Source organism: Coptis chinensis, chromosome 2, assembly GCF_015680905.1.
Source record: "Coptis chinensis isolate HL-2020 chromosome 2, ASM1568090v1, whole genome shotgun sequence".
NCBI lineage: Eukaryota > Viridiplantae > Streptophyta > Magnoliopsida > Ranunculales > Ranunculaceae > Coptis > Coptis chinensis.
The window spans coordinates 13,848,549-13,861,707 of record NC_141457.1 but is presented as its reverse complement, the minus strand read 5'-3'; the positions used below and the strand labels follow the sequence as shown (position 1 = coordinate 13,861,707).

At 39.3% G+C, this 13,159-nt stretch overlaps 2 protein-coding genes and 1 long non-coding RNA gene across 6 annotated transcripts; all 3 read left to right on the top strand.

The window, feature by feature from the left end:
• The first annotated feature begins 912 nt into the window (after nucleotides 1-912).
• LOC147515001 (uncharacterized) lies at nucleotides 913-1,491 on the top strand. The gene has a single exon (XM_086592765.1). The coding sequence runs from the start codon at nucleotides 913-915 to the stop codon at nucleotides 1,489-1,491; it is 579 nt and encodes a 192-aa protein (XP_086448891.1).
• Nucleotides 1,492-1,737: 246 nt separating this feature from the next.
• On the top strand, nucleotides 1,738-4,682 carry LOC147515000 (uncharacterized). Of its 4 annotated transcripts, XR_015209773.1 has the most exons (8): nucleotides 1,739-2,002; nucleotides 2,408-2,554; nucleotides 2,674-2,876; nucleotides 2,951-3,297; nucleotides 3,392-3,526; nucleotides 3,671-3,843; nucleotides 3,952-4,189; nucleotides 4,406-4,682. It is a non-coding gene; the product is annotated as an uncharacterized LOC147515000 (long non-coding RNA). The 4 variants fall into 4 exon arrangements; XR_015209770.1 differs by having other exon boundaries at nucleotides 1,738-2,002; nucleotides 2,674-3,297; nucleotides 3,668-3,843; XR_015209771.1 differs by having other exon boundaries at nucleotides 2,674-3,297; nucleotides 3,397-3,526.
• Nucleotides 4,683-6,545: 1,863 nt separating this feature from the next.
• On the top strand, nucleotides 6,546-7,130 carry LOC147514999 (uncharacterized). Its single transcript, XM_086592764.1, has one exon. It carries the CDS (start codon nucleotides 6,546-6,548, stop codon nucleotides 7,128-7,130), a length of 585 nt encoding a protein of 194 aa, XP_086448890.1.
• The last annotated feature ends 6,029 nt before the right edge of the window (nucleotides 7,131-13,159 follow it).

Sequence of the window (13,159 nt, the reverse complement as noted above, 5' to 3'; positions counted from 1 at the left end):
AGAAAGTTTAGGGTTTTTATTCTCTTATATAATGATACAAAATCGTGCATGGGTTTTTAGGTTAGGTTATGGACCCATAAATCAAGTCCATAACCCAATTGGTTCAATCCAAGACTTCTAATTCTGATCATGTTACTGTAGTGTACGTTTTCACCGACTAATTCTGTTCAGATCAACTCAAAGCCTGAACCATTGGAAAGGGCTTTTTGAGCTGGTCATTTTGATATAAAATGGGCCCAAATACAAGGCCTGCGTCCAAAGATATGACCTTTTGAAGTTCTATTGACTTTTCTTCAGCTCTCTAATCCGGTTTGACTTTCACTTAACAATGGTTTTTTTTTTTTAATTGCTCTATTGAAGGAAAGAGACCATAGTTGGGAGTGTTGCAACAATGAAAGTGTTAATGGGGACAATTTTAGGGGAATATGGGAGTGAGATAACATAAAGTGTTTCCTGATCCTGTGCACCTCTTTTTGCCTAAAATAGGAAGTTTTTTTCTGGTTAGGACAGTTTCTTATCCTTTTTGTTCTTCGGTTCTTACTACTATAGGTAATCCCCCATTGTTTTCATTGGGATTTCTTAAGAGTTAGTAACGTTCTTCTTCGGGTTGATTCTCTAAGGTAAATCCTTCACTACTTACAGTGGGAGTTCTTAGTAGAGTTAAGGGCTGTAGCTTTGTTGCCTCTAAAGGTAAAATCCTGCACTGGTAACAGTGTTAGTTCTTTAGGGGGTTGTTAGCCATGGCTGAGGTTCCTCTAGGGTTTGGGGATGGACGTCACCAAAGAGGTGGAGTGGAGGTTTTATATCAGACAGGTGGGAGTAATATGGCATCTACAAGTGCAAATAAGGAATCGTATCTCAATATCGCTAAAGGTAAAATGAAACAAACAGTGGATGTATCTTCTTTAACCCATGCTGACAAGAAAAGATGATAAACCTGCGATGAAACTCTCCCGTGAATCGGTGGAAAAGGGAATAGAAGCTTGCAAGTTTGCTCTGATAGCGAGGTTGGATGTTACCACTCTCAACATTAGCACTATTAGGAAGACAGTTGATAGTGAATGGGCTCTTACAGGGCCACTAAAGTTATCACCTTTGGGGAAAGGGTATGTGGTGTTCAGGTTTGAAAATGAATTAGATTTCAACAAAATTTTCGTTGGAGGTCCTTGGTATCTTCAAGAACAGTTGATGAGATTTTTCAGATGGACGCCTAACTTTAATGTTGAGATGCATAGACAAACTTCTGGCTATGTGTGGGTCAAGTTTCCGGGGTTACCATTTGAATATTGGGAAGTGGATATTCTGATGAGTTTGGGACGAGGTTTTGGATGCCCAATAAGAGTCGATTTGAACTCGTTGGAACGTACGAATGGATACTATGCGAGTGTGCTGGTAGATATTGATCTGTCGAAACCTATTCTGGATCAAATATTTGTTGAAGTGCCTGAGTTAGGTGTTGAATTCTGGCAGAAGGTACACACTACACCATAACAACTTTTTTGTGACAGGGGCTTTTTTCGTTTTGTGACGCCAAATAGACGTCAGAAAATTTGTGATGCCATTTTGGCGTCACTGTGTGGGTTTTGCCGTCACAATTAATCAAATAATTCATTTAATTTTTTTAAAAAATGTTTAGAAAATATACTGACAGCAATGTGGCGTCAAAGAAGTTAATTTCAAACGCACGTGTTGGGCATGTGCGACAGGAGAATACGTCAAGATGAAACTGTGTCCAAAGAGTTGGATTTCTTCTTGCCCTCAACTTAAGAACACCAAATGAGAAACCCTTCTTCTCCACCTTTCTCGATCTATTCGAATTCCACCTGTTATGTTTTCCCAAAATTCCCAAAAGGGTTCTCAAAACCACTCGATCGAAAAACAAAAAAATAAAACTGAAAATAGGGCAAAAAAACCTCTTTTCAATCGTCATTGGGGTTTCTTCTCTACGTCTCTGCTGGATACAGTTGCAAGGCTCACTTCCAAAAAATCGTGTGTTCATTCGGTCAGCTCCAATCCTATTTCATTAGAAATCCTCGATCAAACTTGCGTTCCCCAGTTTTATATATTGTGATTTTTTGTTGTTGTTAATTATGCTTGAGTCTTGAATTTTTGGGTTTCCATTAATCTTTTTGATAGTAAGAATTTTATTCATGATCCCATAAATTCTAATGTTTTTGGTTTTCTTATTATATTAAAATATTATTTTTAATGGTTAGGTTTCAATTTTTTTTTGGGTATATTGATTTTTATTTTATTTTTTTGAATGAGTTGAAACAGGCTGTTTATTGCTTTCTTATTTTTCCTCGGTATGTGATATATGAGAATGTTTGAATCTGAGAATACGAAGATTTGATTATTGTGTTTCTGTTTGTTAACAAAATGGTATTTGTTTTGATGGTTTATGAAGATCTGGGCAGCCCGGTGGAGGAGGACAACGCAAACTAACAACCAATGATGCGCTTAGATATCTCAAAGATGTAAAGGACACACTTCAGAATAGAAGGCAAGAGTATGAAGAGTTTCTTGATGTCATGATAGATTTCAAGGCCCAAAGGTTTGATTACTTTTAATTTGTGTTAAATTTCCCATCAGTACATTTGGTGGATTGTAGATGTTTAAGAAACATTGATAACAACATTCTACTCTTTTTGTTTTTGTTTATTTTGGTTGCAGAATGAACACTGCAGATGTTATAGCAAAAATCAAAGTTTTGTTCAGAGGCCACCAAGATCTCATCTTAGGTTTCAATACCTTCTTACCAAATGGTTACGAGCTAGATTACCCTCCCACTTGAGGGAGATGATTAACGAGCCTCTTCTAGAAGTTAGCTGATCCCGGCCCTAGATTTGCACAAGGATAACATTAGATATATCACAGTTAAGTGTAATAACATCTAGAATAGACTTGGGACCATTATACACTCTACTATATTTTACTGATTTGTGTGAAGGTTGGAGATAAACAAACTTGCGTTCCCCAGTGAGATCGGAGCGATCCAACTGGCCTGCTTGACGAACGACAGCGACGAAAACATTGTAAATCGTTCCGTCTCTTTCCCAAGGCCTCTCGGGAGAATCGATGACTGCATCTTGATCATAATTTTGTCTTTCAAAGCTAGCAACAGGATGAAAAAAAGCTTTCTGGTAGGTGCTCAGCGAAAAAGAGAAATAAGTTCTTCTACAAGCCCTGGGATGCAGCAGCTCGTGTTATCAATGGCAAAGGTAGTGCTGCTGGTTTTTATCCCAATGGGGCTAGAAGAGGAATCTATCTTTTTATGCATTTCTGCCTGGTTCTCAGGTATACTACTGTTGCAATCCCATGTTGTTACCACTAGTTGCTATGCCTCTTGGAAAACTTATTTCAAAATTCTTTAATCTATTTTACTTTTTAGCTCAGAAAACTTGCCCAGCGTTCGGTCAGTTTCTTCAGTCGATGCAGTTCGCTATATACAGAAGAAAGTCTTATTCCGATTTTCTTGTATTAGAAGACAAAAGCGCATTAAACGCTAGTTTCGGAGACTTAACGGGTGAACTATCCTATGCTTAAACATCTGTTTATTACTATAGAAATTGTGTTTCCAAAAGTTGATGTTGATTTTTCTCGCTCCTCTATAGATAGGTCAGACGTAAAGGTTTATTCTTTAAAGTCTCAAAATTGATTTTTCTAGCAGGATGGAAGAGATGTGGCTGTAAAGGAGCTCAAAATTGGTGGTTTACATGGAGACCATGAGTTCAGAGTTGAAGTCGAGACTATTAGCCGTGTTCATCACAAACATATCAGACCATCAACGATTGCTTGTCTATGATTTTGTCCCAAATAACACCCTATATTATCATTTTCATGGTAAGATGAACATTTTAGTCAATACTAGTGAAAAATGAACTTTTTAGCATGTGTGTGTTGGTCTTCTATTATGAGATTACTAATCTCATGTTTCTCTACATTTTGTAGCGCATGGTAGGCCAGTAATGGAGTGGAGAACTCGGGTACTAAAAAACAACAACTAGTCTTCTAATGATGGAGAAAAGCTACAAAATGGAAAGATATCGGGATCAAGAAAGTCACACGCTGGTAGGATGATGCGTTGATAAACTTATATCGGATGTCATGGATACTTACTCCTGCTGCTTCTAATGATGAGAATGTGCGTGTTTCCAAAGAAGGAGATCCTGAAAACTGGCATGTGCAGGTAAGAATGAAGATGTATGTAGTTCTTGATTTTTTTTTATCACCAGTGCTTAGGGTGTCCATTTAATCAGTGACTTTCGATAATTTATCACCAGTGCTTATATTATTTTATTTGGAAACGATATGTTAATAGGATGATAAGATGTGTGATTAGTGCTTGACCATCTTTTTTTTTTTCAAAATTTTTTTGAATTGACAGGGACTGTGTAATGTGCAGGTATTGCTAGAGGAACTGGCTAGTAGCATTTGGGTGCCTATGTCAACCTCCGAGCATTTTTTCTATTGTTGTGCACAAGAATATCACCCACAATTCTTTGACCGAGCCAATTGGCGCTATATGTTCACTAGTTTGCAGAATACAAAACAAATGTATGATGAATTTTTTTGTATTACTTTTTTCTCATAGATGAACTTGAATACTTAATATGTGATCTTGAGTTGTAGTCAAGTGATTACATTAATTGAAATGGTATGTTGGTAGATTTTTTGATATATATTTTGTGTTAATCATTTTGTGAAACATGCTTTGTCAAATTTTGGTGTTTGGGGTTTTTGTGGTTGTATTTATGCAAGTGATTTAAGGGGGAGAAAAAAAAAACAGGAAGGCAACCAAAAATGAAAGTTATTTTTTTTTCAATTAAATGATATTTTGTGACGCCTGTCAGGCGTCACTAATTGCAAAGGGCTGTCATAAATAACTGACGCCAGAATGCCGTCACAAATATTTGTGACACAAGAATGCCGTCACAAAAACCATAGTGCTGTCACAAATTACTGACGCCAAAATGGCGTCACAAATATTTGTGACACCACAGTGCTGTCACAAAAAAAAGTGACACAAATTGAGACGCCAAATTTTTTACGCCAAAATGGCGTCACAAAAAATAATTGTGACGCCAAATAGCCGTCACAAATTTGTTGTTTTGGTGTAGTGACAGTTTGGAACGTTACCCAAGTATTGTAAACACTGCAACATAGTAGGGCATCTAGTGGCAGAATGTAGAAGAGTGAACAGAGGTGGTAATGCAGAGTCACAGCAAGGGGTACAACAGAATGCACAGAGGCTGGATAAGTAATCAGACATACCAGAATCACAAGGCGCACAAGATACTAATGTCAGGATTTCTAAGAGCCAGCAAAGGAGAAATAAGAAGAGAAATAAGGCAGCAGAATGGAGGTAGAAAAGTTCTGAGGAAACTGATAGTACCAGAACGAGACAAACTCAAGTGCAAGACAACAACACCAATAATAATGAAAGGAATGGAGGCAGAGAGAGAGCATATAATGGGATAAATGGAGGCCACAATGATAGAGCACTAGAAGACCATAAAGAGGCACAGAGTAATGGGGGTCCGACTACTGGTAGTAATAGTATGGAGGAATGGCATGAAACTAGTATGAGGGCTGAACCTATAGAAGAGCAAGCTATTGTATTATCTGAAAAGGAACTGAGTGCAGACTTAGTTCAGAGGATAGAAGAGGAGTTGCTGCAGGCGTTTAATATGGAAGAAAGTAGATTCCACATGTTGTCGGACATTAATAAGATGGAAGAGTTTATAGAAGAAGAGGTCATGGATGGGGATATGGAATTTTTTCATGACCAAATAGTTGAACCTGATAGTGAGATGTTACTACGCACACCAACTATAGAGAAAACCAGTGGGATGGTGACAAGATCAGGTAGAGTGTGCGGTGAGAAGTCGAGTCAGGAACATTCACCCAAGACTCAGAGCAAAGGGAAGAAGGGAAGGGGCAGACCTAAACGCTCCAAGAACAAAAATCGAAGATGATAACATCCATGGGCTTTTGGAATGTCAGAGGTACGAATGACATAGAGAAGGCGAGGGAAATCAATAATGTCAGAATAAATAAGAAGATGAGTGTTTTCTGTTTATTGGAAACAAAAGTGAGACAGGAGAAGTATGATTTGATTAGGAACATTTGTTGTCCACTTTGGGCACACACAAATAATTATAATAAGGATCCGGCAGGTCGAATATGGGTGTGTTGGGATCCGTTCAAGATAGATATAGTAAAGTTGCATGAATCTGATCAACTCATACATTGTCAAGTTACATTCAGGCCAACCAATGAAGCATTTTTACTGACTGTGGTGTATGCAAGGAATTCAAAGATGCTCAGGCTTGGGCTATGGAGGGAAATTACTGCGATACAAAATCTGATCCACGGTGCCTTGGACTGTGGTGGGAGATTTTAACAACATTTCTAAAGCCGAAGAGAGAGTGGGTGGCAAACCGGTACATCCGAGTGAAGTTATGGATTTTGTTGATTGCATCCAAAGCGCAGGATTGTCGGATCTAAGTTTTAATGGGTTTTTCTACACGTGGAATAACAAAATGGTGGGAAGAGGAAGGATTATGACCAAAATCGATAGATGCTTGGTTAATAGTCTATGGAATGATATATACCCTACTTCAAGGGTGGAGTTTTTGTCGCAAGGAATTTCAGATCACTCTCCAATGTTACTTTACTGGTATGATTATAAGAGTAAAGCTTTGCCATTCAGATTCAAAAATCATTGGGTGCAGCACAAAGAATTTCAGGAACTGTTGTCGGAAACATGGGCAACACAGCTTTTTACCAATCCGATGTATCTATTGACTCAAAAGCTTAAACTCTTGAAGGACAAAATCAAGCCTTGGGCTAGGAGGAATTTTTCTGACATCCACACAAGAGTGCAACAGGCGAGGGAGGTGCTATATGATTTGCAAAGGCAAGTGCAGAGCAAGCCTTGGGATTTGAACTTAGGACAAAATGAAAGGATAGCTCTGGAGAAATACAGTGAGCTAGCAAGAATAGAGGCTGCAGAGATTAAGGAGAAATATGATGAAGCTTGGGTAAGGGAAGGAGACAAGTGTACGGCTTTTTTCTTTAAACCTTTAGAGGAAAAGAAGGCCAAGAATGGCATTTGGTGTCTGTAAAACCAAAGTGGTGATTCTGTGACTGGTCAAGCAGAGGTGAGCAAGGCTTTTTTGGAATTCTATAGAGAGTTGCTGGGGTCTGAATCTGAAGAGATAAGTGGCAGAGGCTTCTTCAACAGCTTAAAAGTCAAAGCAGTGGTATCATCGAACATGGCAGCAAAGTTGGGCAGTGATATATCACCGGAGGAAGTGAATGCAGCTCTCTTTGGCATGAATAAGAAGGCAACCCCGGGACCAGATGGTTTCACACCTTTCTTTTTCATGAGTTGTTGGTCTGTTGTAGGGAATGACTTTACTCAGGCCATTCTCAATGCTTTTAAATTTTGTAAATTTCCGAGAGGTGTTAATGCCACGTTTCTTTGTCTTATTCCTAAGGTTCACAACCCCACAAAGGTTGAGGACTTTAGACCTATTGCTCTATGTAATACGGTGTATAAATGCATATCTAAGATCATAGCAAATAGGATTAAGAAGGTGATTAATGATATTGTACATTCTAACCAGTCCGCGTTCATTCCTGACAGATCTATACAGGACAATATCCTTCTGTCTCATGAACTTCTCAGAGGCTATGACAGGAAGTATGGTACTCCCAGATGCTCTATAAAGCTGGATATAAGGAAAGAGTACGACTCGGTGAGTTGGGAGGCTATTCTAACGATGTGCAGAGTTTTCAATTTCCCAGAAACTATGGTTAAATGGGTAGAGATGTGCATTGCGACTCCTTCATATTCTATCCTTATCAATGGAGCTCCGGAAGGTTTCTTTGCTGGAAAAAAAGGTATTCGCCAAGGTGACCCATTATCACCGTATCTTTTTGTGTTGGTGATGGAAATCCTAACTGGTATCCTGATGCAAGGATTCAGTAACAAAGATATCCTTTTTCATTCCAAATGTAGCAAGGTGAGGTTGTCTCATCTAGCTTTTGCAGATGATGTTCTCATGTTTTGCAAAGGTGATAGTGCATCAGTGACAACAGTTAAAGCAGGATTAAAGACCTTTGGAGATGCGACAGGGCTAAAAATCAATACTCACAAGACGTCTCTACTAGCTGGAGGCCTTAGTCATCCGGATGCAATAGCTTTAGCAGAGATGATGGGTATAGATTTGATTAAACCGCCAGTGAGATACCTTGGGCTACCACTCATCTCTGCTAGGCTGGGGATTAGAGAATGTCAACCGCTAATAGAGAAGGTTACTAGTAAGATTTCGAACTGGAAGGCAAAGTTGTTGTCTCATGCAGGAAGATTACAAGTTATAAACTCAGTGCTTCTTGCTTTCCACACCTTTTGGTCCAGAACTTTCATTCTACCTTCTACGGTTCTTGAACAAGTGCAACAGATATGTGCAAATTTTTTGTGGACTGGGTCTACAGAGAAGAAAGGGCATCACCAAGCTAGTTGGAGTACTGTTTGTCTGTCTAAGGAGGAAGGGGGTCTAGGAGTCATGAACCTACAAAGGTGGAACATTGGAGCCTACTGTGGGTTGATTTTTAAGGTGGTCACAAGAGAAGAAACGGTTTGGGTTGACTGGACATGGCAGCAGCACATTAAAGAGAAGTTTTTCTGGTCCATGAGTATCCCAAAAGACTGCTCATGGACGTGGAGAAACATCTTGGAGACGAGGACTGAAGCCAAAAAGTTTATCAGATATGAAATTCCGAATGGGGAAGACACTCTGTTATGGCATGATATTTGGTGTTCAAGATCTCCTTTGATCGAAGATGCAGAAGCGAGAGCAGCATGGGACTTTCAACTGAATGCTACAGTAAGTATCCTCATATCCGATGGTACATGGAACTCAGAAGTCCAAAATTTGCAGGCGGCAAGTTTGAAAAAGGTAATCAATGAAGTGCAAATCAGCTCGCACCTGGAAAAAGACTTCATTGTCTGGACTCCTCATCAAAGTGGCAAATTTAATTCCAAGAGTGCTTATGAAGCTTTGTCCAGAGCAAGAGAGAAGAAACCTTGGTGCAATATGGTTTGGGGAAAATGGGTTCTGCCATGCCATTCCTTCTCAACTTGGCAGCTATTTTCTAATAGTATACCAACACAGGACAGGTTAGTGCATAAGAGGATCCTTAACAGGTTGGTGTGCTGCTTATGTAACGAAAGCAGGGAATACTCAGTGCATTTATTTTTTGAGTGTCAATACTCAAGAAATTTCTTTGAAAGGGTGAAACAGCTACTAGGTATTCACACTGATGCCTCCAATGCGAATAGGGAATGGGTTTCGATTATCCGACAATGTAAAAATGTTGAGGTGGGCGAGATATATAAGGTATTCATATGTGCATCGGTGGATTATATATGGAAGGAACGTAATTCAAGACGCTTTCGACATGATGGAAAACCCCCGGAGTCAGTTTTTAACAAGATGGTTAGAGATTTAAGAAACTATCTTCAGGTGCTTCGACCGGAGCTCAGAGATAGTGCAAGGGGACGAGGGTTGTTGCTTAGAATTGGTATTACCAGTGAATTCAAGCAACAGACACAAACGAATTGCTCATGGGTTCCTCCGATAGGTACGAGATTGAAAGCAAACACTGATGGAGCCTTGAATATCCATGGACCGGGACATGGAGGAGTGATAAGAAACAATGAAGGCAGGGTTATGGCTGCATTTAGTGGAAGTGGTGGTATGGCGTCAGTTATATTCCAAGAACTGAAAGCTATAGAGGTCTGTCTTGATCGATGTCTGGTAGAAGGATTCTTAGAGGTAGAAGTAGAAGTGGATTCAATAAGAGCCGTCAATGCAATCAACAAAATTGAGGAACCTCCCTGGTATTGTCGAGATGTTGTGGCGGCTATTGAAAGGAAGAAGGAAGGATTCAGTTTCATATCTTTCTCACATGCTTTTCGAGAAGTGAATAGGATAGCTGATTATTTTGCTAGTTTACATAGAAGTGTTGAAAATGCTGAATTTTCTACTATACATTTTGCTTATCCTCTGGATTTTGTTGTACAAAACATTGTAAACGAGGATGAGAGTGGAACTATATATGTAAGGAAAAGTTAGATTAATACAGGTGGGGGTCGGCCTAACCCTAGCTTATTTGGAAAAAAAAAAAAAAAAAACAATGTTGACTTGGGCTTTTTAAGGGTTTTTTCTCCATTAAACTTGGGCTTTATTTATGGAACTTCTCTAAAAATCACTTTTAGCCTGAAATACTCAAAAACACGTTGTAGACACCCCATTTTTGCACCCCAGGCATAATTCATTCACGATTTTGCCTTGAATTAAATTTGATCATATAAGGTGATTTGCTTTCTAGAGTCTTCTTTTCTACATCAAACTTCTTTCTTTTCATCTTATTTTCATGTCTTTAGACTCTCCTCATCATGTTCTAGCTATGGCTGAAGTTTCGTTGCTTTCTGAGTTTTGAGCTGAAAATGACCAAAATGCCCCTGTAACCCTTTAGAGCCTAAATCTCGTTTTTCCACTCTTTCTTTGGATGAGATTATTTCATATTTGAATTTTCCTTGAAAAATCCTTCGAAATGAGTACAAACTTGCCTAGGTTCCTTTTGGATTTTAGAAACCCTAATCTTGCCATATCCCATTTCAGCCTGTTGTGCGCGCTGTTCAGTGCCATACATTATTGGAGTAAGATTTCGACCCAAGGGTATTTTTAAGAGTTCATTGACCTTACTAGTGGATTAATGAAAATTTTTTGTGAAGAAGAGTTTGCCTAATTTTGACCCGGTCAAAGGGAATTTGCAGCTTTGAAAATATGGTCAAAATGGGCCTTTTTTATAGATTTTGGACCCGTGCTCGTGGGCTGTGGATCCAGCTCGAGTTGGACCTTTTCATTATGGTTTATAGCCGATTTTCAAGCTTTCAAAAATCTAGAGAACCTTCCTTAATTGTTTGATTTGATTTGATCCCTAAAATCAAGAATATTCTAGAGAATATGCCATTTTGGAGCCATGTTTGGAAACCCTGGATTATGGGCTCATTGAGGACGTGTAGGGCTTGATTTTTTGCCCTAATCCATCTGAAATATCCAAATATCAAGGGCCAAGATCGCACCCTTTATCCCACCTCTTGAATCAAGGGCCAGATTTAGGAGGTGCAACTAGAAAGATATCAAGCCATTGGATTTTTCTTCATCAATACTCAGCCATTGGATCAAACTCATTACCATATTTGAATCCACGCCCAAAAGCTATAAATATGGGTGTCATTCACCCACAAAAATCAATCTAGAGCAAGCTAGAGCTAGGAATTCGGAGTTAATAATCTGGACCTAGTTATTCAGAGCTAATAGCCTTCTTTTCTTCAGTGTTCTTCATTTTTTTCTTTCTAGTTCTTCATTTTAGCCTTCTTTTCTTCTTGCCGATCTTGAGTAGAAACTTATTTTCACCAAAAGTTGTTTTTTCCTCAAATCACCTGTTTCAATCCAAAAATCACAATTGTCAATTCAAGATCAAGTTTATCATCAATCAATCAATTAATCTACAATCAAGTATGAGGCGACATTCCGAACAAGGTGACGTCTTTCTTCTCTCTTTTATTTCCTTTAGCATTGCATATTAGGTTATTTTTTTTTTAGCATATAGTTATTAGTTTTTTAAATAATTTAGTGAAGATCATCCAACTTGATAGATTAATTTTTCAAGCTTTCTTCATTTGCGTATCTTAACACGTTACACCTCAAGAAAAGTAAGGCTGGTTTTACCAGGCGAGTGTGGGTGCCTAACACCTTCCCACATCGTACCTTGACTCCCGAACCCAATAATCATCTAGTTTCGAGGGCTAGTCTTTCATATAGGTTTTACTCAACTTTTCCTTAATAAAGTTAGTGGCGACTCTAAAATCAATTGCATAGACCTAGGTACACATTTTTGTGCGTACAAGTTTTTTGACGACTCTGCTGGGGAACTCCCTAGAGAGTCAGACTTACGTTTTCTTTTGAGGTGTTTCAGTTAAGATAGGAAAGAAGAAGGCTTATCCGGCAGCCAGTTGGAATAGAAGGTCAGGGTTAAGGTTATCTCGTGCAACCGTTAACTCGCTTATGGAAATGGAGAATCTACCAGCTAATTCTCCTCAAGGGTCTCTTCCACTAGCGTCTCAGCCAATGGTTAGTTCTCCGCTTATCTCTCAAGGTGAACAATCACTGTCTAGCCATGGACAACCACCCTAAAGAGGTGGTCAGAGTCCAACATCACCCCTCCTAGATCGGAAGACTTATTAAAGCAAACTGTGGAAAGGATGGTCCAAGAAGTACGATCCAAACTTATGATGAACTAGGGGCAGGGACAACAATCTCAAGGGCAATCCGTTCCACCACCACCACCAAGGTTTGATCTTAACTTACCTACTCCACAAGCTCAGCTGCCTACTAGGAATTTCACACACTAATCCACCCAACTACAACTTCCTATATCATCTCAGACTCCAAACCAACCAATCTCTCATATCGACTCAACCTACATGGCTCAACCCACCATTCACCATTCCTACTATAACCCAAACCAATATACATCCACACCCATGTTCACCCCAAATATATCCCAACCCATGAGCTCTACACCATTCATGTTCCCTCCTCCATACAGCACACAGACACCACAACCTACCACTTATATGAACACCCAAAATCAAATTCCTATCATCCAAAATCAATACCAAGGCCCAGTGGCAGACATATTGAAAAAGCTTGAGGAGGCATTAACTAAGATTAAAGCCGATGAGTTCAATTTGGATAGTCTTTGTCCATATCCACAAATTAGGGTTCCACATGGTTTTGAATTCCCTAAGATGGAGAGATATGACGGAACTGGGTGTCCTAAAGCCCATGTGAAAATGTAAGCTAGCTACTTGCAGCCTATGGGGATCGGTCCAGAACTATTGGTCCAATTATTCCAGAGGAGTTTAAAGGGTGCGGCACTGACTTGGTGGATGAACACAGACGCTCAGAAGATGAGAACGTGGGTTGAACTTGCAACAGCTTTTGTGACCCATTTTTCATACAATACAAACATCCAGATGGGTCGAAGACAATTGGAGGCACTCAAGGAAGGTCCA

Excerpts from the sequence above, each read along its gene's own strand:
- LOC147515001 (XM_086592765.1), top strand. The coding sequence starts at position 913 with ATGCTGACAAGAAAAGATGATAAACCTGCGATGAAACTCTCCCGTGAA.
- LOC147514999 (XM_086592764.1), top strand. The coding sequence starts at position 6,546 with ATGGTGGGAAGAGGAAGGATTATGACCAAAATCGATAGATGCTTGGTT.